Below are 27947 nucleotides of genomic sequence, written 5' to 3'. Positions count from 1 at the left end.
GTCCTCTGTTTTATGAATCTCTTATATAGATTATTTTTCTTTTTACATGCATCTTCTATCCCCTTTGTGATCCATGGCTTATTTGATCTGTGATGCTTTCTAGTGATTTTCATTAAAGGACAATGTTTTTCATATAGTGAAATTACAGTTGATAAGAATGCATCATATGCACTATTTGAATCTTCATTTGCAAAAACCTCATTCCAATTGTGTTCCTTTAAGTCCACCTGGAGGGCAGCAATGGCTCTTGTTGTTCTAAGTCGTATCATATCAAATATTTGATTCTTTTGTTTAGTTTTAATCCCAAAATAATTTTGAAAAATTGCAAAAACAGGAAGATGATCGCTTATATCAGTTATAAGAAGTCCACCTACTATTTCATGGTCAATTTTATTTGTGAATATATTATCTATCAATGTAGCTGTATCAATTGTTATTCTACTTGGTTTTATAATTACAGGGAAAAGGGAGTTACTACACATTGTATTTATGAAATCTGTTGTTTTCTGATGTCCATTTGGGTTTAGCAAATCTATATTAAAATCACCACAAATTATTTGCACTTTTTTATCATTTAGGTTGCTAAACATAGCAGCAAGTTTTTCATTGAATGTCTCAAGGCATGAACCTGGTGTCCTATAGATGCAACTTATAATTATATTGTTAGCTTTTTCAACATGGATTTCAATAGTGACACATTCCAATACGTTATCTATGGTGCTTGACATACATTCAATCAGACTACATTTCAAAACGTCTGTCCTCTGTGACTCTGTGTTTCAGGAGGTTATGATTAATGTTGGAGATGTTGGAAAGGACTATGAACATGGAGTCCAGCTGCTGAAGAAGCTCAGTGAGTTCAGGGGAAATGAAGATAAGGTAAGTAAACTTATGTTGTGCCAACGTGAGCTGCGAGAAACTACAGCTATGCTAGGCTGCAATGATAGTTACACAATACACAGAGCTCAGTGTTTGATGACTCAACTTCTTGATGGCAATAGTGAAGTCGGACAGGGCCTCTATATACCACAAACAGGGAGAAGGTGAAGAACACTGCTTTTAAATGCTTTGCTCTCTAGTGTTCTCCTCAAACAGGATACGAACGAATAGCTCAAACTGACCACAAGCCACACTGTTTTAATATGTCTGAAAAGTGACAGCCAAACCTGTAATCTGTAGGACGTGACAGTGGATGATGCTCATATCAAAGCCATCAACAAACTGGCAGCCAAACTAGAAAAAAGACAGAGTGCTGAGGAACTGGTGACTGTGACAAAGAGGAGGCAGCAGCTCAATGAAAGGTAACGTGTCTGAAGATCTTCCACTTGCTTCCTGTGATGTGTTTTTTTCCCACTCATCCAGATCAGGGTCACAGTGGGGCTGGAGCTAATTCCAGCTGTCATAGGACAAGAGGCAGGGCATATCCTGGACAGGTCACAAGTCTGTCGCAGTCACAGGCTAACACAAGTGCCTACATGGGTACCCATGCAATTATAGGGAGAACATTCACAGAAGGCCTCAGCTGACTGGTGGATTTCAACCCAGAACTTTCTTGCTGTGAGGCAACAGTGTTGACCAGCGCACAAACTACTTTCTGTGGCTTTCTAAATAATGCATCAAAGTGGTTCATCTCCTCCAGGTGGAGCAAATTTCACATTGATCTGAATAATTACAAGAACCAGCTCGAAGAAGCTCTGGTGGTCCACAGGCTCATCAGAGAACTGGAGGAGGTCAGAGACAGAGCTAATGAAAAGGTCAGGTAACTGTTTTTTTAACCTTGATGCTGCACTTCTAAAACACAAAATTATTACACTGTGAAAAATGTCAGCGAAAACAGAATGCAGTGATTTGGAAATCTCATAAACTCATACAGTATTCACAAAGGAACATGAAAACAACATTCATCTAAAACTCCAGCAAATGGTCTCCTCAGCTGCCAGATGGACTGTAGTTAAAAGAAGTCAGGATGCTGCACAGTGGTAAACATTGCAATGTTCTAACTGTGTTGAAATGCTGGACCTGAGCTGACGTACTCACCTTTAATCCCGTCCATCCTTCGTCACTCCCAGTCAGAATCTTAACATATTTTCTATTTTTTATTGTGAATAAAATATGGGCTAATGAGATTTGCCAGTCATTGCATTCTGTTTTATTTACATTTGACCCAGCTTTGCAACTTTTTTGGAACTTGGTTGGTATTTTGAAGAGGTTCCTCCTCGTTCTCTTTAGATGCTGCTGCTGCAAGATCAGGATTGTGGCTGCGATGTGGACAGTGTAGAAAACCTGATTAGACGCCACGAGGAAATAGAGAGAGAGGCTGGAGTTATCCAAGATAGAGCAAAGGTGAGGCACCCAAGGCTGCAACTGACACGTTCATTCTTGACTTTAGGAATTGTAACTGCTTGCATGTAAGCTTGGTACCTGTTCATAAAGATGGTCACAAGCAGATGTTAAATAGATTAAAAACAAGACAAAAAAAGCAAACCTTGACAGATGGAAACAAAAATCAGATGAATCTAATCTTGTTAAAACACACTTTCATCAAAAAACTAAATGCAGTTTTATAAGTCCAGCTCATTTGCCAAATTACCACCTCTATGACTAAAATGACCGACTTACTTCTGTCTCATCAGTCTCTGGAAGAAGGCTTGTTAGTCGATGTGAGTGCTCAGTCAGTGATGAGCGACAAGCTGAAGACCAAACAGAAAGAAGTCCAGAAGACTCTGAAAACTTTGGACAAGGAACTCAAACACAGGTAATTTTAATCTACTATTAGAAGCAACAGTGATTTCAATTATTTTAATTGCTGAAAGTTTTCAAAGGTCAGAGCATCTAGCAATTAACAGTGAAATAACTATGTAGGCACCAATGAAGTTTGCCAATGTTTTCTTTGCCATCTCTATAACTTGTCTAAAATCAAGCAGTCTGGCAAATTCCTTGAATTCCTCGCAGGATTGTCACTCACCACTTTATCTAGGCTACCGAGCAGCTTTTGAATTATCTGTGTGATTGTTGTTGATGGAAAGTGTGGTATTTCCAAAACCATGGAGTAGTAATCTGTGATTATCAGGTTGTGTTGGTGCTTACCCTCACATTGATCCATAGCAACTTTTTCCAGGGTTGTTCTGGGAGCAGCTTGGATATTGAGTTTAGTTCGTTTAGATATGAGGTTTTGGTTGACTTTTCAATTCATAGCACACAGGTAGAGCACGGTCTTTACCTGTGCTCGTCTTTCGGTGCAGCTCTGTGTAGGCAGCTGTTGTTTTATCATTTCATCCATTTTGCTGGTGGGTGCAGGAATCCCGTCCAACACTAGCCACACAGCATGCCACATCGCACTGAGTGTTAGCCAGAGGGCTAGGTGACAAGTTGTAATAAGCGTTTTCACTTTAGCATACTCCTATACTGGATTCTCATGTCTAAAATCATGGGAACATGTTGGGACTGTAGTTGCACACTGTTCCAGCTGTGGTATGTAATGAGAGGTACTGGACTAGCTGAAGCTCGGTCTGTCTAAACTAGCTAGGCCATCGAGGTATCCCTCAAACTTTCTACAAGCCCACAGACCTGCTAAAGGCTTTTTTTCCCTCTCACCAAGCTTGCAACATGTTAACCACTAGACTTTTAGAGGCCCAACAGTGTTTTACATTAGTAAAAATCCAAAATACGGATAGTGATCAGAAGAACTCCCTCAGGAAAAACTCAAGAAGAAATGGTCTTTTTCAGAAAAGAAAAGCTGCAGGAGGCTCACCAGTTGCAGCTTTTCAAGGCTAACCAGCGCCTCCTGCTGGAGTGGAGTCTCAAACAGAGCAGTGAGATGGCAGAAAAGGGACTTCCCAAGACCAGAACAGAGGCTGACCGGCTCATTGTGGAGCATCAGGACTGGAGGGTGAGCACTGTGGCTTACTTAAACTTTACCTTAATGAAGTAAATGCCAATTTTAAACTTTGCTGTTTTCAGACGGAGATTGACGCTCGTGCTGAACGCATCGACTCTGTCAGGGACTTTGGTCTGGGGCTCATCCGGTCTGGTCACAGCTCTAAGTCAGAGATCCAAAAGGCTTTGAACCAGCTAGAGGAAGCTAAAGCTGGACTGGACCGAGCCTGGTTGAACCGTAACATAACCTTGGAGCAGGCCCGTACACTACAGGTGACACAGCAGTGGCCCCCAAAATAATTTAATATGACTTTTTGATGTGAATAATTAATTAATATAGTCTCATTCATATTTATAAGTATATTTGCAAAATTAATTTGCTGAATAAATGTCAGATTTAATTAAAATAAATATATTTCATGTATTGAAGTTAACCTGGTTCTCTCAGCATTACACTGAATAATCCTCAATATAATTAACGAGATCAGACAAGATCGGGCGTTCTCAGGGTGGGATGGCTGTTCTGTGACTGCAGCTCAGGAGGTAGAGCAGGTCATCTACTGATCCTCCTCCAGTCTGCATGCCAAGTATCTTTGGGCAAGATACTAACCCCAGATTGCTCTCCCCGATGCTACATTTGCTATGAATGGTAGTTAGGAAGCACTAAGAACCTTAGAAGACAGTGCTTGTGTGATTGGGTGAATGTGGCATGTTGTGTAGAGTGCTTTGAGTACTCTGGGAGAGTAGAAAAGTGCTATATAAGAATCAGTCCATTTACCATAATTGACACATATGATTGAGCTACTTTACATAACTGAAAAGTTTCAGCTACCTTAGCAAGGTGGATTTTGTGCCTTCTTGTAGTTAGACGTAAGGCAACTATGAGACACAGCTTTAGCAGTCGGATTAGCTTATGCTGAGCTCTTCTCTGTATCCTTCAGATCTTCCTGACCTCTGTAGAACAGTGTGAGAGCTGGCTCAACAACAGTGAAGCCTTCCTGTCCAATCAGGACCTCGGGGTACGGATGATTTGCTTCAGAATCATACATATATAGGAAAGTACTCTTATGCTGTGAAAGCAACCTATTCTTTTTGCAGAGCTCAGTGACAGAGGTAGAAACACTGCAGAGGAAGCAGATTCAGTTTGAGGAAGCCCTGGAGGCTCAGGGAGACCAGCTGGACCAGGTAGAGAAGCTGGCCCACGAGATGATCCAACAAAAGCACTATGATGCCAACAACATCAGAGCAAAGAGCAAAGCACTGACCACCAGGTAGTCATCAGACGTCTCAGCCACACACTTTCCAATTAAAGCAAGTAGCTGGAAATAATGTTTTGACTCCTGCTTGCTCACCTGCTGTGTTTGCGCAGGCGGAGTCAGTTGCAGCGGCAGAGCAGATCTCGCTACAAAGCTCTGGATCAATCACTCCAGCTGCAGCAGTTCTTGTCCAGCAGCTACCAGGTAACTTTCTGAACTCTGCTGAAGCCTAATCTGTATTGTTCTTCAGGGGTCTATAGCAAATTTGTGTTTTCCAGGTATGTGTGTGGCTGAATGAGCGTAACGCCATAGCACTGGATGAAAACTGGAGGGAACCAACCAACCTTCAGGCAAAGCTGTTAAAACATCAAAGCTTTGAAGCAGAGATCCTCGGCAACCGCTACAGGGTGGAAACCCTCACTAAGGTGGATTTTCTCAAGTGTCTGTGTATTTCCCTGATTACAGCTCTAGCTGTTGGGCTGGACAGTTAACGGTTTATTCCTGAGAAGTGTCAAAAAGATTATCCCATCAAACTTTTTGTCCTATTTAGACCTTCTCTTAGATTTTGCTAACATTTCAGACTTTATTGTTTGTTTACACCATTGGGAATATAAAATGTTGCCTGTTGGGTGCTTTCCAGGAAGGAGAGAAGCTGCTGTCTGAGTCTCTGTCTGCTGAAGGAAAGGTTCGACCTCGACTCAGAGAGCTGACTGACAGCTGGGATACTCTGATCCACAACTGCAAGGAGAAGAAAACTAGACTGCAGGAGGCCTACCAGGTACTTGCACAGTCATGTTTAATGTTGCCCTTAAAACTATAACTTAATTTCAACTTAAACCTACTCAACTTTAATCCTTTAACTAAATCTTCATAGAAAACAATAAAGATTTCTTTCATGGGGACTTGCTCATTGCCCTGGAATTGTAGGGAGGCACATAAAGTTCTCTGAATGCCCTTTGTGTGTTTAGGCACTGCAGTTCCAGCGTTCATTGGATGACATGGAGCAGTTCGTGGCGTCAGTGGAGAGGGAGCTGTCCAATGAGGACTGTGGCAGTGACCTACCCTCCGTGAACAGACTGCTGAAGGAACTGCAGGGGGTGGAAGAGGAGATGGATGGACACCAAGACCGAATCCAGGTGCAAGCGCGAGGGTGGACATAATGTTTAGTTGTTTTAAATCCTCATAATTTTGAGTTTTTAGTTTGATTTTTTTCATTACTAATTATATCTAAGCTACATACTAGATTACTTCTATAATGATATTATAGCCGTCATGGTTCTGGGTCTTTGTCCCAGGGTTTATGTTATGGATTGTGTGAATCGGGTTAAAATGATATTCTAAGTTAGGCTAGATTCTCTGATTGTTTCATGTTCGGTTTTCTTGTAATTCTGAGTTCTCGTTCGATCATTTAGTTTCTGTTTAGTTTCTAGCTCTTAGTAAGTAAGCAAGTAAAATTTTATTTATATACCACATTTCAAGACAAAGATCACAAAGTGCTTCACAAAGAAATACCAAGGCGTTTAAAAGAAAAAACAGACGAAAAGGTTCTTAGTGATCATAGTTTTCCCTGTCTCTGAGTCTAATGTTCTCCTGTCAGTCAGTCTTGTCTCTGTGTTTATTCCTGTCTTCCCAATTGCTGCGTCTTGAGTTTCTGTCTGTGGGTTTCCCGTGTCTTGTGTCTAGTATATTCATTTTTGCTTCCTCCCTGTCCCATTATGCCAGTTAGCTTCCAGCTATGTTTCCCATCCCTTGTGTATTTAGTCCCCTGTTGTCCTCTGCCTGTTGTCGCGTCATTCCACATTGCTGCGTGTCTCTCCCATGGTCCTCGTCTCTCCTAGTGGTTCTAGTCAGCTCCGATTCCTAGTTTCTCTGTTCCTAGTTTTCTAGCTTCATAGGTCTTTGTTTCCAGTTTTAAGTTATGTTTACTTAAATCCCGTGTCTCAGTGTTTACAGCAAAATAAAGCTGCCTCTTTTAGTTCATCACCTTTGTGTTTTAGTCCTGCATTTGGGTTCAGCTCCTGCCTGCCACACAGCACACTCATGACAATAGCCCATCCTACTTCACAACAAACATTATTGTGAAATTTATTTTAAAAAACCCACCATATTGTTAACATCAGCTAAATGTTAGTGGAGACACATTATTCATGTTAATGATTATATGTTTAACTCAGTTTGAAGTCTAAAGGGAAAAATAACCTTCCTTATACTTCTGTGGTTTCCAAACTGGCATGTGTTGCGAAATCAGTTTCACCCCGTTTTGTTTTATTCCTCGAAGCTTCCAGAGACGGCACCGGAACTCAGTAGTTATTTCACAAAACCTTTATTCATCTTTATTCATCTTCATTTAAGCATGCACTTCTAGAAGGGAAGACGAGGCCGGTGACCCTCTGCAAAATCTTCACCCCTTTGTTAGTTACAGCCAGCTTTATAGAGGCGACCACATTATAATACCCCCATGGTGTGCTGCAAACTCTGTGTCTGTGTGTGTATGCACGAGCACGTGAGTGCCTGTGTGTGTGCGTACCCGTATACCTATGTGAGCGCACGTGAGTGACTGTGTACGCATGTGGGTGTGGGTGCGTAACAGTTAAAGCACTGTGGGTGTGTGTCTCTATGTACGTGACTCCCTAGAGGTCACGTTACAAATATATTGAGACCCCCACCCAGGTATCCCCTGGGGAATTTCCACTCAGCATTCACTCCTCTTTGACTTACTTTCACAGTTCAACTGGGGGAGGGTCTCCTAGAAATCTACTCCTAAGCTTATGACACACTCAGGCCTTTACTTACATTCAGGACAGTGTCAGTGTCTTTACACTAATTCTATATCCTTCTAACACATTCCTAAACTCTAAAATAAGCTAAACATTCCTACACATGCCACACTAGAGTTGCCTGCCACCATCATGGAAAAAGAGCATTGTAGATTCACTAAAGTGTGACAAATGTCGGCTTGCTTTGTAAATCCACTGCATATATGAAGTATATGTAAATGTATATATTTTATATATCAGGGTCTGGTGGACACAGCAAAGAGCTTCCACTCTCAGGGTAACTTCCTGGCTGAGGAGATTCAGACCAGAGTGGCACACACCATCAACAGGTTTGTAAACAGTAGATCATTTGCACTGTGAAGAAATCCGGTTGTATACATAATGTAGCCGACTTCTTCATGTCTCTTTATAACCTTGGAAGAGGTTGATGCTCTTCCAAGGTTATAACAACTATTATAAAAATTAAAATATCACTAAATGAGAAAAAAATGTTTGAAATGTATTTCACCGGTGTTGGTCTTTACTCTGACAGGTACAACAGTCTGGCGCGGCCCCTGCAGAGACGTAAGGAGAACTTGGAGGCCTGGCAAGTCCTGTTCCAGTTCTACAGAAATGTGGAGGAGGAAACGGCCTGGCTGAATGACAGACTGCCCTCCATCACTGCCAAAGACCTGGGCAGCTCCCTCAGCAGTAGCCAGCAGCTGCTCCACAAGCACCAGGTGAGGAAGGAAGAAAACATATCTAAATTAATTAATATTCACATTATTACAGACATCATAATTTTAATAGGACATTTATAACCTCCTGGACTTTATTTGTAGCTCCAAATTGCAATTGTTTTTATAGTTAAGGACATCTTTGATTAATTGTTTAGTGGCCTGGTCATAGATTATTAAATAGCATTTATGGTTCTAATTGTTCCAGGTTTTGGGTTACTTTTGTTGTGTTTATTGAAATAAATAATTTGCAAATCATTTTTTAAAGACCTTGATGCAGGAGATCTCTGGACGCATGCCACTGGTCCAAGCAGTTCAGGAGGCGGGGCGTAGTCTGGTAAGGATCTCTTTGATTTTGGCATCGTTATAGCTGGAATTTTAAGAAATGATCCGGGAACCTTATGTGTTCTTGACCCTCTCAGGTCAGGGGCCGACACTTTGCATCTCACGATATCCGGGAGCGTCTGGAGGACTTAAAGAGTCTGCATGAGAAGCTGATGGCAGAGGGTGAGAAGAAAGTGAAACTACTGCAGGAGGCAGTCAGCATACATGCCTTCCTCACAGAGGTAACAGACACATGACATAAAACTGAGATTTAACGTATAAAGGTCCCCCTTTTTAGATATATTATAAAAATATCAGGAAAAATAAGTTTTGTTTCAAGTATCATAAACCACAGACTGTAATCACTCACATCCTCAGACCATGTCGCAATGTTACCAACTGTGACTCCATCGACATGCTATGCTGCTCTTGTTCAAAAAATAAAAGTGGCGCCTTCACATCAAGGCGCTTTATATTGCAAGGTAGACCCTATAATTATACATACAAACAAAAACCCTGTCACGGTCTGCGGAGACAGGCTGTGCGGTGGTGTGTGTGATGGACCCAGGTGCGTACACAAGTGAGTAGACGGGAGTGAACTTAACAGAAAGCGAGCCTTTATTATGGCTGAAGACAAAGTGTACAGACAAAGCAGGGATAGCGTGACTAAACTAGACTATAACTAAACTGGGAAAACTAATACTGTGACAAACTAAGAAGACTCAGAGACTATGATGGGCGATCGTGGCTCAAGAGTTGGGAGTTCGCCTTGTAACCGGAAGGTTGCCGGTTCGAGCCCCGGCTTGGACAGTCTCGGTCATTGTGTCCTTGGGCAAGACACAATGACCGAGACATGGCAGACATGAAACATGGCAGGTAGACGCACGAATCAGGGAGAGATGACAGAAACAACTAAGAAATTAACTAGATCAAAAATGGATACAAAAATACATAAAACTCAAACACTGGGTCACACGACCCAGCCCATGACAAACCCAACAATCATATGACCCCCTATGAGCAAACATAACTCCCTTTTAACAGGTAGAAACCTCCGGCAGAACTAGGCTCAGGGAGGGGTCGCGGTCATCAGCCGTGACCGGTTAAATCCTGAATTGATATTTAAATAGAAATGTATTTTGCCAGAAATACATTTAATAATATATTTCTGACTGTCTGAGTCAAAATTGAATTGAATCAGAACCTTGTGTGCCTATTTTTGTGTGTTACCCGTTGCCTACTGGTGGTGGTCAGAGGGCCCGGTGGCGCCAGTGTCCGGCAGCCTCGCCTCTGTCAGTGCGCCCCAGGGTGGCTGTGGCTACAATGTAGCTGCCATCACCAGTGTGTGAATGTGTGGATGACTGGATATGTAAAGCGCTTTGGGGTCCTTAGGGACTAGTAAAGCGCTATATAAATACAGGCCATTTACCATTTACCATTTATGATGATCACTGCAAAGACTGACCGTGAAAACATGGAGGTGAGAACACAGACGACGCGACACTGAACACAGCAAGACTGAGGACTAAATACACACATGAGGTGATCAGGGGAAGTGGAGACACATGAGGACACAGCTGAATAGAATGAAACATAATTACAGCACAGGGGAGAGTAAACCTAAATGCAGTGAACAAAGAACACCAGACTCTTTTAAAATAAAACAGGAAACCCAGAGACATGAAGATAAATCATGACATGACCTTAACATAACCACACAGACATGAAACATGGCAGGTAGACGCACGAATCAGGGAGAGATGACAGAAACAACTAAGAAATTAACTAGATCAAAAATGGATACAAAAATACATAAAACTCAAACACTGGGTCACACGACCCAGCCCATGACAAACCCAACAATCATATGACCCCCTATGAGCAAACATAACTCCCTTTTAACAGGTAGAAACCTCTGGCAGAACTAGGCTCAGGGAGGGGTCGCGGTCATCAGCCGTGACCGGTTAAATCCTGAATTGATATTTAAATAGAAATGTATTTTGCCAGAAATACATTTAATAATATATTTCTGACTGTCTGAGTCAAAATTGAATTGAATCAGAACCTTGTGGATGAAAATCAAATCCATTTTAGAAATCTGTGACAATACCCAGTCCTATGTATAACCGCTCGTTACTAGCACCACTGTAGCTGACTGTACATAAAAGATGTAAGTCATACAAATGTACAAATTACCCTCTGAGCAGGTCACTAGTCTCTCACAGGAAGGGACAGAACACCATGTACTCTCACGGTCAATTTAGAATCAACAACTAATCTAACAAGCCTTTTTTGGACAGTTGGACTGGTTTAAGACAAATGACATTATTTTATGTTATTTATATAATCATAACAAAAAAAACTGTAAAAGAAAAAAAAAGAAATTATGAAACAAAAAAACTTTACCTGTTATGTGCCTATTTTTGTGTGTTTGAAGGTTTCAGAGCTCCAACTGTGGTTAGAGGAGCAGCAGGTGGGTTTAGAGTCTCGAGACTGCGGGAGGAGTGAGGAGGTGACGGACGCTATGCTGAGGAAATTGGACTCTGTGGCTGTAGAACTGGACAACCAGAGGAGGACAGTGGAGAAGCTGCAGGAGAACGGTGCATCGTTGCAACACCTTAGACACCCCAAGAGGTAAAGCGGTGTGTAGTACGATGCAGCATCATCATTCTGCTTGTTTTTCTTTACATTTTGAAACTAAAAAGAAAAGAATGTTTCTGTTTTTCAGCCACCTGGTCAGTGAGTCTCTCCCAGCTGTCGTTGAATGTTTTGAGATGCTCCTCAGACTTTCTGCATCCCGTCGTGCCGCTCTGGAAGATCAGCTCCGTCTCTATGTGTATGAGAGAGAGGCTAAAGAACTCCAAACATGGCTGACCTCCAAGAGAACGATGGTAGAGTCCACCGACTGTGGACAAGATCTGGAGAATGTGGAAGTGAGTCGCGTAGAAAAATAATCATGGGCTTCTTGTGCTTCATAGTTTTTAAAAAGTAGAATGGTTGAGCCATCAGCTATCAATTGCTGCTCCTGTGAAACGAGCTCCCAGTTTGGGTTGTAAGATTAGATTTCCAACTTTCTGTTTGATGATGCTTATAGTCAGGGCTGGATCAGTTGATCCTAAACCAGCCCTTAGTTATCCTGTTATAAGCTCAGTCTGCCGGGTGACTTCCCATCATACACTGAGAATTTGTTCTGTACTCATTTATTTTCACTCCTCGTGTGTTTATACACCACTACTGCATGTCATTAGCTTTTCTCTTTCCCTTCACCTACTAACCAGTCATGGCAGCTGGTTGGCCCTTTTCTGCTGGAAGTCTCTTCCCGTGAAAAAGGAGTTTGTCATTCCCACTCTTGCCAAGTGATGGTCTTAGGGGATCAACTTAAAATGACTGTTGTTGGTGACTGTCGTTGTGAACTGGAGTTAAATAAATGGTAAATGGCCTGCATTTGTATAGCGCTTTTCTAGTCCTTAAGGACCCCAAAGCGCTTTACACTACATTCAGTCATTCACCCATTCACACACTGGTGATGGCAGCTACATTGTAGCCACAGCTGCCCTGGGGCGCACTGACAGAGGCGAGGCTGCCGGACACAGGCGCCACCGGGCCCTCTGACCACCACCAGTAGGCAAACATGGGGTTAGTATCTTGCCCAAGGATATTTGGCATGCAGCCAGGAGGCAGCCTGGGATCGAACCACCGACCTTCTGATTAGTGGCTGACCTGCTCTGCCACCTGAGCTACAGCCACCCACATAAATAACTAGCCTGTGCTAGTGTGCCATAGATATAGTCAGGCTTGCCTCAATTCACAGCTTGGGTTTAGGAACCAGTGTCCAGGAATAAGCCTGGACTCTAGTTTCCCTTAGTGAGAGGTAGCGCGCAGGGGTGGGTATACTTTTATCACTCTGGCTTGTTGCCTGTATGTTGGTTCACCAGTGCACAAGAGCATTGCTTTCCTGCATCTTCAGGTCGGGGAAACGGTCCAGAGACAGGAGCAGAGCTGTTAGTTGCTCACCATCTGGTGACCACTGAGGACACTGGAATGGATAGACCTGGCCCACCAGACGTGTAGTGAGGGTGCATAAGCCGTGTCTGACAGTGGACCTATTCAGCTGTATTAGCTTGTGGGACTGTGGCTGATAGATATTGACAGGCCAAGCGGATTATGGCTCTGGCAGGAGCTGAACCCAAAACTTTGTGTTTGGAAAGAGTTTTGTGAGCCCACCAAACAAGACTTGATCTGCCTTAGTTGGCCTCTCTTACCCAGGCAACTCCAGCAAAACATCAGGTGATTCTGGATGAACATGCAGCCCTCTCCTGGACTGCGCCCAGCTGAAGCTAAGCTCCAGTAATGCTCAGGTTGTCAGGAAATAAACAGCTCATCTGATTTCTCTGACTACAGCTGTTTTTTCCAAATATGTCCCCAAGGTCCCCGAGGGGCACAAGGTGTTAAAGCCCTGATACTCTGCTGAGTCAAATGGAGGTGGCTGAAATGCCAAGAGTTGGATTGTGGGGCATCTGTATGATGTCTCCAATTTTTATTTGTGTAGAAATTCATAAAGTCATTGCTAGTTAATGTTAAATGAGTACTCGGCTCAACAGAACTCTCTGTCACTCTGGCTACAGTCCGGAAACCTGGGGTTGTTCCTGTTTTCTTCAATCAGTGATAAATATTAGTTTTATGGAGGGCTTTTTTGGGGGGGGAAAGCCACTAATGGGAAAACCATTATTGGATTTTTTTTGTATTTGAATTTTTGTTTTCTTTTTTCGTGATTTCTTTTTTTATGTATTTTTGGGCTTTAAGGAGTATAGAGAGTAGACAGGTAAGCAGGGAGTGATTTGGGAGAGGGATAATGTGACACAGAGAAAGGTCTGTGGTCGATTCAAACCCAGATGAGCTATAACAGCACCTATTGAACTGGGTTTTCTAACTGTAGAATCAGTGACGGGACAAATCTGTCCATCTTTTTATCTTGGGCGACCGTGGTTTGCCTGCACCAGTGTGTGAATGTGAGAATGAATGAATAGTGGAATTGTAAAGCGCCTTGGGTGCCTAGAAAAGCACTATATAAATGCAATCCATTATTATTATTATTATCCAATTCAGCGTAGCAGGAAGTTTGTTCAACTTATGAAAACAGAGGCTCCAAGTTATATTGATTGCATCTGTTTGGGTTTAGTTTCATATTTATTTATTGTAGCATATCAGTTTTTGGCTCGAAAAAATCTTAAAAAGGAAGAGACTTTACCGGTACACAAATAGAGAAAATGGTCAGTTTGTAGTAAATATTAAACCAGTGTTCTACCAGGGTGTATATCTTCTGAAACTCTTAGGTCTCAAACTGCTAATATCTCCCTCTTTATTCATTTCTTAGCTTTTTGTCCCTTCTCTCCATCTATAGGTCCTTCAGAAGAAGCTGGAGGTTCTGGTTTCAGAAGTTTCTGGTTTGGGTCGCAGCCGACTGACCTCAGTACAGCAGCTTGGCCGAGGGCTGCAACAAGACGATCAGGCTCGCAGGAGGGATGATGCACTCAGCAGGCTGTGGGATGAGCTCAACAGTAGCATAAGGACCAGAGAACAGGTATAGATCTGATAGATCAAGCTACCTTTGGATGAGTTGATCTGGATTAGAGGTTGTGAGAATGATGGTCTGTCCTGTGTCCTTCAGAATCTGCAGGCAGCAAGGGAGATTCATCAGTTTAACCACGATGTGGAAGAACTGAAGGGCTGGATGGCTGAGAAGGAAGCAGTACTGGACTCAGAGGACCTGGGCCATGACCTGCATTCCATCCAGACTCTGATGAGTCAACATGAAGCACTGGAGGTAGGAAATTTCCACCAAACACTGCATCAAAGCTAAGTGGTGGATGCATGACAGCTGAATAAATGTTCCTGCCTCGTTGTCTGTCTTTTCCATCAGAGGGACCTGGTTCGAATCTCTGAGGAAGTAACCAGGAGTAGAGAAGTAGGTTGCACACTGAGCAAATCCCAGCCTCAGGCCAGGTCCTCTGTGACTCAGCGGCTGGATGACCTAGAGGCCTGCTGGACCAGTATCCAGGACAAGGCCTCCCTACGACGGGCCAGACTGGGCCAGGCAGAAGATGTGCAGAAATACCTTTCCCAGTGGAGTGAACTCATGTAGGTTCTGTCAATGAAAAAAAATATTCACACACTACCCAAAATTCAAAAACACTACAAATAGTATTAAGTGATTATTAAGATTAGCTTTATTTTTCTATACAAACCCCCAAAGTATTTGTGTTTCAGCCTGGTCTCAAACCAGGGACCTTTCATGTGTTAGCCAAATGTGTAAATCACTACACTGTGGAGTCCAGTTGGTAAACCTCATTGACATTGGATTAAACTGCTTTAAAGGGGCTTTACACCCCAGGTCTTCCTTTCATGTGATGTTTGACGACATCAGTTTCATATCAGTTGTCAGTTGTTGTCACCCGCTCTGTTCTGGGGTCATGTGCCCAACTCCACTTTCCATGTATGTGCACAGAAGAGTGTGCAGGTGCCAGAAAGCTACTCTGCCAGATATAAGCACAAATGAAAATAACAACCTCTTTGTTCCTACCAGCAGATTACCAGCTTTCTCTTTCAAAGAAGCAGTATTTTAAAGATTGCACATTGTCTTGTGTTCCAGGGCGTGGCTGAAGGAGATGCTGTCTCTGGTGAGAGGGGAGCCTCAGAGTGGTGAGGGAAGCGACCTGGAACAGCTCATTAAGAAGCATGATGAGTATCGCGTCCAGATCAACAGACAACTAATCAAATCACAGGCCGTCAAACAGAAAGGAAGTCGTCTGATTGAGGACGGAAACTTCATGTCTGAGAAGGTAGTTTGGCACATCAAACATCAACAACAATAGAAATGACTCCGAATGGCTGATATCCCACTGTATATTCCTCCTCTCAGGTGGAGCAGCGTATCTGTGAGCTAGAGGAGCTGGAGATGCGGGTGGAGAAGGTTTGGGAGGAAACCAGGCTGCTGTATCAGGAGGATCTGGAGATTGTCCTTCTGCAGAGAGAGCTGGAGCAGGCTGAGCGCTGGCTGAGCTCCTATGAAAGCACTCTGATGGCTGAGGAATACGGGGTATGCGAATGCTGAGAATTGGACAGAAAAGTGAAATGGACAGATGTCTCTATGGGTCAAGCACAATTTTCACTTTTCAACTCTTTTGTAGCGATTCAGGGAAACTGTTGCCCTGTATCAGGGTATATTTTTGCCTGTAGTGTGTTAGTAATGCAGATAAATGCAGAGGTAGGAGGAACAAAGATATCTAACATAAAATGATTTGCTCCTTGTTGTCCATCGTTCAATATGGATGCGTTTTTATTTTACCCCTGAAGGAAGGCCATGTTATACCTGTTATAATAATAGACTCAATACACCTGTTTGAAATAAACTGAAATTATTTTTGAAGGAAGATTTCAATCAATCAATCAATCAATCAATCAATCAATCAAAGCTTTATTCGCCACATGCAGGTTGCCCTGCAGTGAAATGGGACCCCCCCGACCTTACACAGACAACACAGACATCACATGGGGATACAAGTCGGAGATCGGTAGCGTTACAGAAAAACACTGAAATATACACTACAATGGGAAAGTACAAGAGGAAAAAAAGAGACCTCTACTCATGCTGTGCTTCCATGGTAGGACAGCATGAGAACAGGAAACAAAAAAAACTCCTCTGCACAAAAAGCACATAAATGTCCACAGCACAACAGTGTGAAAGACATGACAAGCCACAGGATTGGGTGGGGGGTGAGGAGTAATCCGAAGCGAACACAGCAGCCGCCCTGCACAGTGCTACCATTCCAGCGCGGCACACAGACCCGCCGTGTTCCCCCGCAGGAAACAAGCATCGAAGGTGTTTGGAAAGGGAGGGGGGATGAGTGCGTGCTTATCAGTGTAAGTGTATGTGTGTGCGTGTCCATAGTTCAGCTGAGACAGTGTCCTTCGCCCTGCCAGGCTAAGTAAACAGTCTTCCAGCCAACCCAGGTGGCCTTGCATGGAATGGGAAGGAACAGACTAAACACAGTCGTTAGAGGATGGAGTCCCCAAGACGTCACTCAGAACTTGTGGCATTAAAACGTCTCTTAACCAGAACATTTTCTGTGGTTCCTCCAGGATTCTGTGTCTGACGTTATGGAGCTCCTTAAGAGGCAGGAGGACTTGGAGGCCATGATCCAGGCCCAGAGTGACCGTTTCATTGCACTTCAGAAAAAGAAAACACAGGTAACATTAACAACAGGAAAGAATAGAGGTTCAAAGACTAAATCAAAGGCTTTTTTCCCCAAACACTGGTTTTTTCTGTCTTTATTAGGTACTGAGATCTTAAAAATGTCTTAAAACCATTGATTTAGATTTTTGTAGCGCATGAACCCTGTTAAAAACACTTTCTTTTTTATTGCAGAGGGAAAACAGACTGGGTCTTCATGGAAATGAGGAGAAGGACCTCCAGTACAGACAGCCTCCAGCTAGAGTTTCCTCCCTGAGAAGTAAACCATCAGAACTAAAGACCCCACGGATCTCCTCTAGAGACGTTCATGGGGCCAGCAGTGGCAGGCAGACAGACAGAACAATCAGACCATCCGTGCTGGAGAAGAAAGCAGAAACTGTCTCTGGTTCTCCTAGCCCTCTTCTCAGCCCACCACTGGGACTTGGATCAGATTCAAAGATTATTAAAAAAGTAGAATCGGCTGACAGTTCTGATGAGTCCGATGAGTCCAGCCCCAGCCCGACAGTTAACGCCGGGAGAAGGCAAATCAAAAATTCACACCTAAATCCTAACACCCCCCTTGGAGAATCAGCAGATTCCTCTTCACAACCGCCTCCTCAGTCCCATTCACTGAAAGAGACTCGGCCTAGGTCCAAACCACCTGTGGCTCCAAAGCCCAGAATTTCCTTTTCAGAGCAGGCATTTGGCTGCCGCTCTGATTCTCCGAACCATCCAGAGAAACCCACCACTCCACCAAACTCACCTTCAGCAGTCAGACGACTTGTTGCCCCCACTGAACCGCCACCACCTCCACCTGTGAAAGAAAGATGTATTCGCCCTAAATCACCAACATCTAGGCAGCCCGATGTGCCTGGCTCTCCTGCTCCACCTGCTGCTGATCACATTACACCACCCAACACCCCGACGGCTGCACCAATCACAAAGGAGGATAAGACGTGAGCATGGCCCGTTTCCTGCTTTGACATCGACTGACTGATTCCTCAACTTAAAAAAAAAAAAAGTTACTGCAGTGGTTTCAGCTCATGGCAAGAAAATATATATTAATCATCCATGGGATCAGTATGCTGCGCTAAAGAAATTGCACACACATAATTATACAAAAAACATTAAAAAGTAAGTTAACTCATGGATGACCTTATTCCCCCTTCTCCTAGACCTCAACAAAAGTCTTTAGAGCTAGCAGAGGGGCAACCCGAACCTGAGGTATAAACTGTCTTATTCATTAAATTAATCATCATCATCAACCACATGTTCTCACACCTGTCATACTTACTGCCAGGTCACACCTGGGGAGCCAATCAGAATGGAGGGCGTGTTGGAGATTAAGCTGAAACAAGGAGGAAACAAGGTGAGAGACATGTTACACATCTGTAACTGATATGATAGAGAATGGTAGTTTATAAAGATATCTAAAAACAAAATTTCATATTGGGCATTAACCCAACGTGCTTCTTTGTTTGATATGTTTTTAATTTTATTTCCACATCTCTATCAAAGTGGATGGACAACCTGATGGAAAAGGAGCTATTCGGCTTCCCAGTTGGATTTTCCAATTTTTATGTCTTGTAATAAATGAAAACCGTGGTTGCTAACACAGTATGAAATCGTGCTCTTTACAAGGTATCCAGTTGTGATTTTGTTGCTGTACTGAGTAGCTGCTTAAAGGAGGAAGATGCTGTACTCAGGATCGTTTCTAAAGGCTAAAGAAAATAATGTAACATTATAGTGTTGCCCACTTAAAGTGAGAGGAGATAAGCAGAGTGAATTGCTCTGTTGTTTTCCTTGTACATCCACACCCTGAAGAAGGCAGAAGCTGATACACATATTTTTAATGCCATTAGCCAGTAAAATGAAGGTCTTTTATTACTTTTTGAAACCTACTTTGAGTACCTGGATGATTTATGCCAGTTTTCTTTTTGCCACTCTACCCTTCCATTAGCACCGGTGGTTTGAGAGACACCAGTGGTGCTCCTTTTATTTTCTTTTATTCCTGAGAACCTTTTTGGGTTATGGCAGCCTGTTTGTTGTGCCCACTGTTGAAGCATTGGCTGAGGCTCCTCTTTTGTTGCAGGGTCTGGAGCACTGGGAGGAGGTCTTTGCTGTTCTGCAGGGAGAGACTCTCAGCCTGTTTAAAGACACAGCAGCTGCTGCACAGGTAGAGAACATTAAAAAGCCACAGCATCACTGACAGCACTGCCTACATGACATGACAGCAGTTTGGGTAAAAACAATTAAGTCCCGTCCTGAGTGCGTTTAGCACCATAGCAGATGGACATGTTTGATGGTATCATGTGTCCTTGACACAGCGATCCCATTTACCTAGGCTCCCCTGAGGCTGGGTTTGTATCTTCTCCCAAAATCAAACTGAGGATCTTTCACATGTAAGATGAATGTGTGAGTGTATCCTGAGAAATGACGGGAAAAAGAAACTCAACAAAAAACAGCACTTATTTGTTTAAAGAAAACATTAAAAATAATAAATAAATAATAAATTCACACATTTCTTTTTCTAACGTATTCAACAATAAAGCAAATAAGGGCTTCCATTAATAGAGATTAATAGAGATGGCAGTCAAGATTCTCTTTTTTTCTAATTCAGTCCTCATTTAGGATTTGAAAATCTCTTCATGCTCTGAATAGACGCCACCATAATCAATGCAGAAGCTAACTTTAAAGGTTTTCAAAATATTTTGGTAACTGGAACGCATTTTTCCTCAAATTCATAGAGATAGCTGTAACTTTTGATAGAAGACTCAGACACACATAAAAAGGGTTTTTGACTTTTATCCAAATCTGGAGATTTTTTCGTTTTTCTTTCAAAGTGTTTTTAGCATGATCATTTTTATTGGAAACATTTTCATATATTAAATTACTTCAACTTCCTTAACTTCAAGTTGCTTTCAAACAATTATGTTTATGCAATGAAATGAAATGTCTGTTGGAGTCAAACTCAAAATATTCCATAATTCAAAGGAACTTGCTGCCAAGGCTGCTGTTTTTGTGTTCTTCAGACACAGAATAATTACTCGCAGTTGAGCGTAGGTCGTGTCTAATGCATGCTCAGTGTGTTACGAAAAGGAAAATATTGCAGCTTATTTTTCTACAGGAAGGATTATAACCACAGTGTTCTCCATCTGCCTCTGCACATTCACTAATAATCTCAGTGAGGTTACACTGTTTAACTCTGTTGTGCTTTCACAGAGGACATCTAGGTGGCCTCCTATCAACGTAGTTGGAGCAGTTTGCAGGGAGAATCGCTACTACAGAAGGAAGGAGAACACTTTCAGACTAATGTAAGAGCTGCACGCTTCATGGACAGTGTAAACACAAGCACAACACAACATTGGAGCATTGGAAAGTTGACTTTAACGTTGTTGCTAAAGTTAGAAATCACAGCTTCTCTATGCTGTATGACTGTCTGACATTCTGAAACTTCATATTTACACTTAAAATTGATACTATATTTTTTGGACTAAAGACGCACTTAAAATCCTTTAATTTTCTCAAAAATCGACAGTGCGGCTTATAATCTGGTGCGCCATACGTATGAAGTTGATGGTTGATTGTTAAAGCATTGCGGCTACTGTAATCAGGAGCCTCGAGGATCACTTCCAACATAAATTAATACAGAATACTAAACAGCAGTGACTTTTGTAGTAAATGGTAAATAGCCTAGTGCTTTTCTAGTCCTTAAGGACCCCAAAGCGCTTTACACTACATTCAGTCATTCACCCATTCACACACTGGCGATGACAAGCTACATTGTAGCCACAGCTGCCCTGGGGCGCACTGACAGAGGCGAGGCTGCCAGACACAGACGCCACCGGGCCCTCTGACCACCACCAGTAGGCAAACATGGTATCTTGCCCAAGGATATTTGGCATGCAACCAGGAGGCAGCCTGGGATCGAACCACCAACCTTCTGGTTAGTGGCTGACCTGCTCTGCCACCTGAGCTACAGCCACCCTGTGTTACAGTGTTACTGAAGTTGGACTAGCTGATATATAATGATGTGCTACATGATCGGTAGTGACACAGCTATGTTAGCATAACATAAACACAGTGAAGCTGGAGGATGAACGCTAACTTTTTTCCACTCGATAAAAGTTAAGGTGAGGGTTCCTGATGGTTAGAAACAAATGCAGTTGCATGGCAGGATGCTTTAAACGGAAACCTCAAACTTCAGTCAGGAGAACTGAGATAATCCATCCACACTATGAGGTTAGTCATTAATATACTGCAACAACATGGGAATAGAGCAACTGTGAGAGAATTCAACGTTAATGAATCAATGATACGGAAGTGGAGGAAGCAAGAAGACTGAAATGAGTAAAGTTTGAGTTATCTGACTGCTTTGTTTCACTTATTGCGCCTTATGTATAAAAACAGACCCGATCATTGACAGTGCGCCTTATGGTCTGAAAAATACGGTATTTGTTTCTTAGCACTGTGAAACTATATTACAATTTTGAAAATTTGTGGCTCACCACTGATCTTTCAAATAAATTCTCCCCGTGTCATACTTTGGTCTCAATTATGCATTTCTTTACATCATTATATGCCGTATTTTCTTATGCAAAACATTCTTAGGAAGACTTATTTTTTTGTACTTGTGTTGTGCTTTCTGTCTCTCAGACTGGAGGATGGCAGTCAGTATGTATTTGCAGCATCAAGCAAGGAGCTCCAGCTCATCTGGATGAAAAAGCTCCAGAACTGTCCGGAATCTGCCAGCAGTGACTCTGACGACTCCGGGTGAGCGCTCACTCATGGTTGATCAATTTTAATAGACCTAAGACAAAGCTCTCAGACTCAGTGTGTTTGTGACTTTTGGATCATAAGTGATTACTCAGTTCAACTGGAGAATGTGAAATGTTTGAGCTTAAGCAAAAAAATAAAATAAAAAAATAAAAATAAAAAGTTGTGTATCTCAAGGTTGCAAATGAGACATTTACAAAAAGTAGCTGAGTGGAAATTCTAAACTACAGATTTGTAAGTTTGGAAATTGTAGTTATGATAATGCACCTTTAAAAACTGAATAAGTGCAATACAAATTACAGTATAACAAGTGGGATTAAACATAAGTGTTAATGTCAAACATGTAACCTCATCATCTACTGAAACAAGACTAGTGATATAACCTAAAATCACTATCACTCAATATTAATGAAAGCTGGTGATAACAACATATTTTTGGTGTTATTACACAAACTTTTATACGAATTGTTCAGTGTATTCCTACTCAGATGGTCCTAGGACAAGCTAGGGTGCTTCACCTCCTCTTGGATCTGTTGTCATACTTTGGAAAGTCCAATCACTTTAATAACAATAACATGTTGTTTAATCTCCTGAATCTGATTCTGGAGTAATCAGAATCAGAATCGTGTTTATTGGCCAAGTATATGTGCAGACACATACAAGGAATTTGGTTTCGGTAGATGGTGGCTCTCAAGCACAGCAATGTCAAACACACACACACACACACAGCTGTGTAAACCAACTATAAATAACTACTCTAAACTTATATACATAAAATACAGAAATGAAGTGAGGTGGAATGAATACTACAGAATTTACATAAGGTGCAGTTGCAGTCTGGCAGTGGGAGCAGTGTGACAGGTCAACTGTTAAGAAGTGAGATGGCGAGGGGAAAGAAACTGTCCCTATGTCGGGTGGTCCTGGTCTGCAGGCTTCTGTACCGTCTGCCAGAGGGCAGCAGATCAAAAAGTCTGTGTCCAGGGTGTGAGGGGTCTGTGATGATTTTCCCTGCCCGTTTCCTGGTTCTTGAGAGGTACAGATCCTGGATGGAGGGCAGGGGGCGCCGATGATCCTTTCTGATGCCCGTACAGTCCGCTGCAGTCTGCTCCTGTCCTGTTTAGTGGCTGCACCATACCAGATTGTGATGGAGGAGCACAGGACAGACTCAATGACCGCAGTGTAGAACTGGATCAGCAGCTCCTGTGGGAGACTGTACTTCCCCAGTTGTCTCAGGAAGTACATCCTCTGCTGGGTCTTTTTGAGGATGGAGTTGATGTTGGTCTCCCACTTCAGGTCCTGGGAGATGGTGGTACCCAGGAACTTGAAGGTCTTCACAGTTGACACAGGGCTGTCTGATATGGTGAGGGGGAGCAGAGTAACATAACATAAAAGGCCTGTCTGTTTCTATTTTCGTTTTGATAACACTTTAAAATTAAGCTTGTTGATAAGAGAGCAAAAAACAACAACCAGTGAACAGAGAACAAGCGTGAGCCATGAAGAAAACATGACACAAACGAGGCTTTCAGGATTAGTCTTGTGATATATGCCACTAAGTGGCTGGAGAACTCTATGTGGTTGCACATCGATGAGAGGGGTTGGCCCCCAGTGCAAGATGTACATCATGTATTTGGAGCTGCTTCCTGCTTTTATACCTCTCGAGCCCTTTTGTCCTGTTCTGGTCCAGCATGTCCTGGTCAGCACCGGTGTTACAACTGTGGTTTCTTGCATAAATATGCAGGTCAGGACATGCTCCCATCCCCTGTTAAAGCTGCCTCTGTTGTTTTGGTGCAGTGTTCATTCTCTGTCTTGCCTCTTGAAGGACAGCTCAGTTAAAGATGTGCTTTCAACTATGGTGGCAATGATCAAAACTGTGAGGGTTTAATCTACAAGGGGTGTGTGTGTGACTATGAATGGCAAGTGTAGGTGTGTTTTCTCTTTCCAGTGCTCTTTTACAAATGAAATTAACCCTGTGAAGTCCCTGTGTCCTGTGATGTGCCACATAGTTTCATTCAACAGATTCAGGATGTTCGTCTGCTCTGCTGACAGCCAGGTATAAAGCTTTACATAAACAGAAGCCCTGCCATTGGATTTTGGAGGCCATTTCCCTAACATAAAGGTCTCGCCTTGCCTCAGTGTGTGAGACCACATACCACCAGGGAATGGCAGCCTTATCTGTTCCATTTAAAAGGTTTATATGAGTGATATCATCACAAACCCAGAGGGTTCATATGAGAGGTTGACCCAAAAGCAGACTCAAGAGCTGACTTTTTGATCAGGCACCAAAACAAGGACTATCAGTACACACGTGCACACATACACACAAACACACATGCCTGTGGAGAGATCTCTGGCAAGCAGTTGTGAAACAGAGGAAAGACTGAAATGGTAGAGGAAGGGCTTTTTTTGTATGAGAGCTGCAGGGATGTTGAGGCTCTGCAGAAAAGGGTGGAACATCAAGCTAATTAAGCAGTGAGCTAAGACCTTCTTTAATAGAGTGTATGAAGGTAGCCGTGGTTTAGGTGGTGCAGGACTGATCTGATTCTGGTGAGAACCAGTCAGGAGAGGAGGGCTGTAGAGGCTGTGCAAAGGGCCCAGGTTCGAGGTCGTTACGTAGCGCCATCATATTTTTTTCAGTTTCACTGAAGAAGGGAGGCGTTGGTTGGCATTCAGTGGATGCAACAGAGGAGTCCAGCAATTTGGATGGAGAGGAATTCTCCAGAGAAGCAGGGCTGTTCGGACTATATTTAGGAGTATTAGAACAGGAGAGTGTATCAGGCTGTGGAGTGACAGGGAGGATTGACCACATGTCATCCTGAATGTCAGCAAAACCAATAGGCTCTTTTTGGTTTTTAAAGAATGTGTCAGGGGAGGCAAATGATGTGGATAGAGAAGTATATACAGGAGAAGCAGGGTTGGTCTGATTTAGGTGATGACCAGTGAGTGGAGAGGAGGGCTGCTGAGACTGCTCAGAAGTGAGGAGGGGGTCAAGCTGTTCCACCACTGACAGCAGTGCTTCATCAGTGTCACTGACAAAAGTGGCCTGGAGGTGGACGGGTGCAGCAGAGGAAGCCAGTGATGCAGATGAGGCACCCCAACCGGTCGCAGCAGATGGCCCCGCCCCTCCCTGAGCCTGGTTCTGCTGGAGGTTTCTTCCTGTTAAAAGGGAGTTTTTCCTTCCCACTGTCGCCAAAGTGCTGCTCATAGGGGGTCATATGATTGTTGGGTTTTTCTCTGTATCTATGAAGCGCCTTGAGGCGACTTTTGTTGTGATTTGGGGCTATATAAATAAAATTGAATTGAAATCCATACGAGAAGCTGGGAGGACCGGATTTACTTGACACACAGGTGCATCAGCTGCTGTCTGTGTGTTCTGCAGCTGCACACACACTGACTGCTGATCAGGAAGGTTGGTAACAGCTGGCTGTCTCTGTGGCTGCTCAAGAGGCTCCTTCGCAACTGAATAAGAAGAAGATGGTTGTGTCTGAGCTGGCGTCACACAAAGCCTCTTGGCCTGTTGATCTTCCTGTTTAGGTTCAGATGCTGCACAAAGAAACACAAACAAAAACACAGTAAGTCTTCTTTTGTTAACAGATTTCTGTCTTCTTTTCATCACATTTCACATTTAAAAAAAGTTATAATTCCCAGAAATCTCCTCTCACCTGTGCTCGAGGTGCGATTTCGCGTTCTCTTCCTCTTTTTGCCCTAAAAACAAAAATATGAGAATTTTCATCAGTTGATCCAAACTCTGTGCACTGGTTGTTTCATAATTCAGTGCAGTGATGGGCACATGTATGAACTGCATGTTGGGACTTTGGACATACGTAGTTTTCTTTGGTGGACCAGTCTGGATGCTCTGTGGCGTGACGGCATCTCTCGCTTTCAGCCTGATCAAAATATTTAGCTTGTTGTTCTTTTGAGAGAGACCTCCACTGAAGACAGACAATCATGAGAAGCCACTGTCAGCATAGATAAATACTCAGCTACAGCAGAGCTACACACTTACCCTCTTTGCCACAACTGCATTTACGGCTGCTCTGCCAGTTATGTTCAGTTCCGCCGTCACCTTTGGCCTCTGCTCCTTCAGGTAAAGCATGAAGGTGTTTGGTGGCTTCTTTATGTACAGCCGGTCCTCATCCTGTTGGGCTTCACATTTCCTTTTTCTACAGGAATAAAACACAGAGTCAGAGCACATGTTAGCATTGTGTACAGCTGTGAGCAAAGTAGTTTAAAAACATGAGTAAAGCTGTGAAACTGAATGTAAGGAGGCACCATTAAAGGAAGCTGATTACAATAATTCACACAAACATCTGCAGAGGAAAGACAGACAGATTCCTGCAGATCGCTGACACAAAGCACCACAGAAACTTACTTTGGAGTGGAGGTGTTGGATGGGGGAGCAGGAGGGACAAAATCCCAGACTGGAACACCGTGCCTACACAGATGCAGAGACGGATACGACATAACAGAGTTTATGAAGATACAGATGTTCAGCAGCTGCGTTCACTGGTGTGTTTGTGTGTTTTACGTACAGTTCTCCAGCAGGATGCAGGTACTGGATCATGTTTTGAGGAATCCCGAGCACATTACGCTTGAAACACACAAAACACACAACAGATGATGAGAAAAGCTGCAATACTATGATCTATCCACTCGGTGGAAGAAGTGATCAGTGGGAGGAGAAGATGTGCATAAAACTACATTCATACATAGCTGGACTTTGATCTCCTGCGTTATTCTTGGAATTATGTTTCACTGGCAGCGACTAAGTTTACTGTTCAGCAAAGCTTCACACCACATTTATACAAAGGTGAAATACAAGCAAGCTGAGAGCAGAGTGATGAGTCCAACAGTTTTAAGCATCTTTATCAATAAAACTTCAATGAGACCTGTCACTACCTCTGGGTGTCTCAGCTGTCCCTGGCTATCTGTCCCTGGCTGACTGTAGAGGTGAGCTGGTGCTGAGCCCATGAGTGGAACCAGCTGCTGATACACAGGAGGAGCTGGTTCTAGGAGGACGTTGCTAACAAATCCTCCAGTCTGAGGATCTGATGCTGGCTGAGGGGGGGCAGGTGTCCCATTGGGGAAAGGAAGGGGAGGCAGAGGGTAGGATGTTTGCTCCAGAATGCCAACTGCCGCATCTTCAGGAGTGGAAGGCGCTTCTTCTGACTGCATTCTCTCTGAAATATGATTGTTTTCGTCCCTGATGTCCATTTTAGAGACAGATGGGTTGAGGGGGTTACTCAGAAGAATGACAACTGCTTCTGTCCAGGATCCTGTGGCACACATTCATAAAAGTGTTATATTTGTAAACTAATTCAAACCAAACTGAGAAATACAAAAAACTAACAAACTAATTAAAACTTCAAACGATGCTAACCTCAAACTCTGTTACAAAGTAAGAACAATTGCTGTTATATAAATGCGGTGAAGTCATGAGAGTTAACAAACAGTTTAAAAAGATAATGCACTGTTTCACAATTACAGTTATATATAATATAATGAACAGGTTTCAGTTGTTTACCAAAAAAATGTAAATATCATATATATGTATATACAAGAATCTGCAATTCAACAACACTAACAAGGTACATGAGGACTTGGAATTTGATTAAAAAAAAATACATTTGCTGACTGAGGGGTAAATGGTAAATGGCCTGCATTTGTATAGCGCTTTTCTAGTCCTTAAGGACCCCAAAGCGCTTTACACTACATTCAGTCATTCACCCATTCATCCACCCATTCACACACTGGCGATGGCAAGTTACATTGTAGCCACAGCTGCCCTGGGGCGCACTGACAGAGGCAATGCTGCCCGACACATGCGCCACCGGGCCCTCTGACCACCACCAGTAGGCAAATATGGGGTTAGTATCTTGCCCAAGGATATTTGGCATGCAGCCAGGAGGCAGCCTGGGATCGAACCACCGACCTTCTGATTAGTGGCTGACCTGCTCTGCCACCTAAGCTACAGCCACCCAAATCAGGGTTTTAA

At 43.0% G+C, this 27947-nt stretch overlaps 2 protein-coding genes and 1 long non-coding RNA gene across 3 annotated transcripts in view; 1 reads left to right on the top strand and 2 right to left on the bottom strand.

The window, feature by feature from the left end:
- Positions 1-27947, top strand: part of sptbn5 (spectrin, beta, non-erythrocytic 5) — an 88793-nt gene that overhangs the window by 43505 nt on the left and 17341 nt on the right. Inside the window, exons 49-79 of the mRNA XM_085143088.1 lie at positions 784-879; positions 1180-1301; positions 1640-1754; positions 2230-2343; positions 2634-2755; positions 3727-3889; positions 3961-4149; positions 4818-4895; positions 4975-5147; positions 5246-5336; positions 5411-5557; positions 5773-5910; positions 6101-6268; positions 8150-8238; positions 8442-8628; positions 8894-8962; positions 9048-9191; positions 11387-11583; positions 11678-11882; positions 14351-14530; positions 14618-14773; positions 14870-15087; positions 15599-15788; positions 15869-16045; positions 17089-17196; positions 17375-18135; positions 18355-18403; positions 18480-18548; positions 19272-19355; positions 20402-20493; positions 21836-21952. Coding sequence (XP_084999214.1) covers positions 784-879; positions 1180-1301; positions 1640-1754; positions 2230-2343; positions 2634-2755; positions 3727-3889; positions 3961-4149; positions 4818-4895; positions 4975-5147; positions 5246-5336; positions 5411-5557; positions 5773-5910; positions 6101-6268; positions 8150-8238; positions 8442-8628; positions 8894-8962; positions 9048-9191; positions 11387-11583; positions 11678-11882; positions 14351-14530; positions 14618-14773; positions 14870-15087; positions 15599-15788; positions 15869-16045; positions 17089-17196; positions 17375-18135; positions 18355-18403; positions 18480-18548; positions 19272-19355; positions 20402-20493; positions 21836-21952 — 4808 coding nt within the window. The remainder of the gene's footprint in view (positions 1-783; positions 880-1179; positions 1302-1639; positions 1755-2229; positions 2344-2633; positions 2756-3726; positions 3890-3960; positions 4150-4817; positions 4896-4974; positions 5148-5245; positions 5337-5410; positions 5558-5772; positions 5911-6100; positions 6269-8149; positions 8239-8441; positions 8629-8893; positions 8963-9047; positions 9192-11386; positions 11584-11677; positions 11883-14350; positions 14531-14617; positions 14774-14869; positions 15088-15598; positions 15789-15868; positions 16046-17088; positions 17197-17374; positions 18136-18354; positions 18404-18479; positions 18549-19271; positions 19356-20401; positions 20494-21835; positions 21953-27947) is intronic.
- LOC146496726 (uncharacterized) lies at positions 9545-10835 on the bottom strand. Its single transcript, XR_014871134.1, has 2 exons — positions 10386-10835; positions 9545-9678 (listed from the first exon to the last, which is right to left on the bottom strand). It is a non-coding gene; the product is annotated as an uncharacterized LOC146496726 (long non-coding RNA).
- LOC146496725 (transcription factor 7-like 2) lies at positions 22678-27498 on the bottom strand. Its single transcript, XM_085143091.1, has 7 exons — positions 26852-27498; positions 26485-26543; positions 26325-26387; positions 25959-26115; positions 25777-25884; positions 25615-25657; positions 22678-25495 (listed from the first exon to the last, which is right to left on the bottom strand). Exons 1-7 carry the CDS (start codon positions 27239-27241, stop codon positions 25233-25235), a joined length of 1083 nt encoding a protein of 360 aa, XP_084999217.1. The 5' UTR covers positions 27242-27498; the 3' UTR covers positions 22678-25232.

Source organism: Neolamprologus multifasciatus, chromosome 19, assembly GCF_963576455.1.
Source record: "Neolamprologus multifasciatus chromosome 19, fNeoMul1.2, whole genome shotgun sequence".
NCBI classification, from domain to species: Eukaryota; Metazoa; Chordata; class Actinopteri; order Cichliformes; family Cichlidae; genus Neolamprologus; species Neolamprologus multifasciatus.
Note: the sequence above shows the minus strand (reverse complement) of the source record. Positions and strands in the feature narration are given on the sequence as shown.

Coding starts and splice junctions, on each gene's coding strand:
- LOC146496725 (XM_085143091.1), bottom strand. CDS start 27,241: ATGTGTGCCACAGGATCCTGGACAGAAGCAGTTGTCATTCTTCTGAGT. Junction 26,544..26,851: donor GACAGCTGAGACACCCAGAG/GTAGTGACAGGT, acceptor GTGTGTTTCAAG/CGTAATGTGCTCGGGATTCC. Junction 26,388..26,484: donor CTGCATCCTGCTGGAGAACT/GTACGTAAAACA, acceptor GCATCTGTGTAG/GCACGGTGTTCCAGTCTGGG.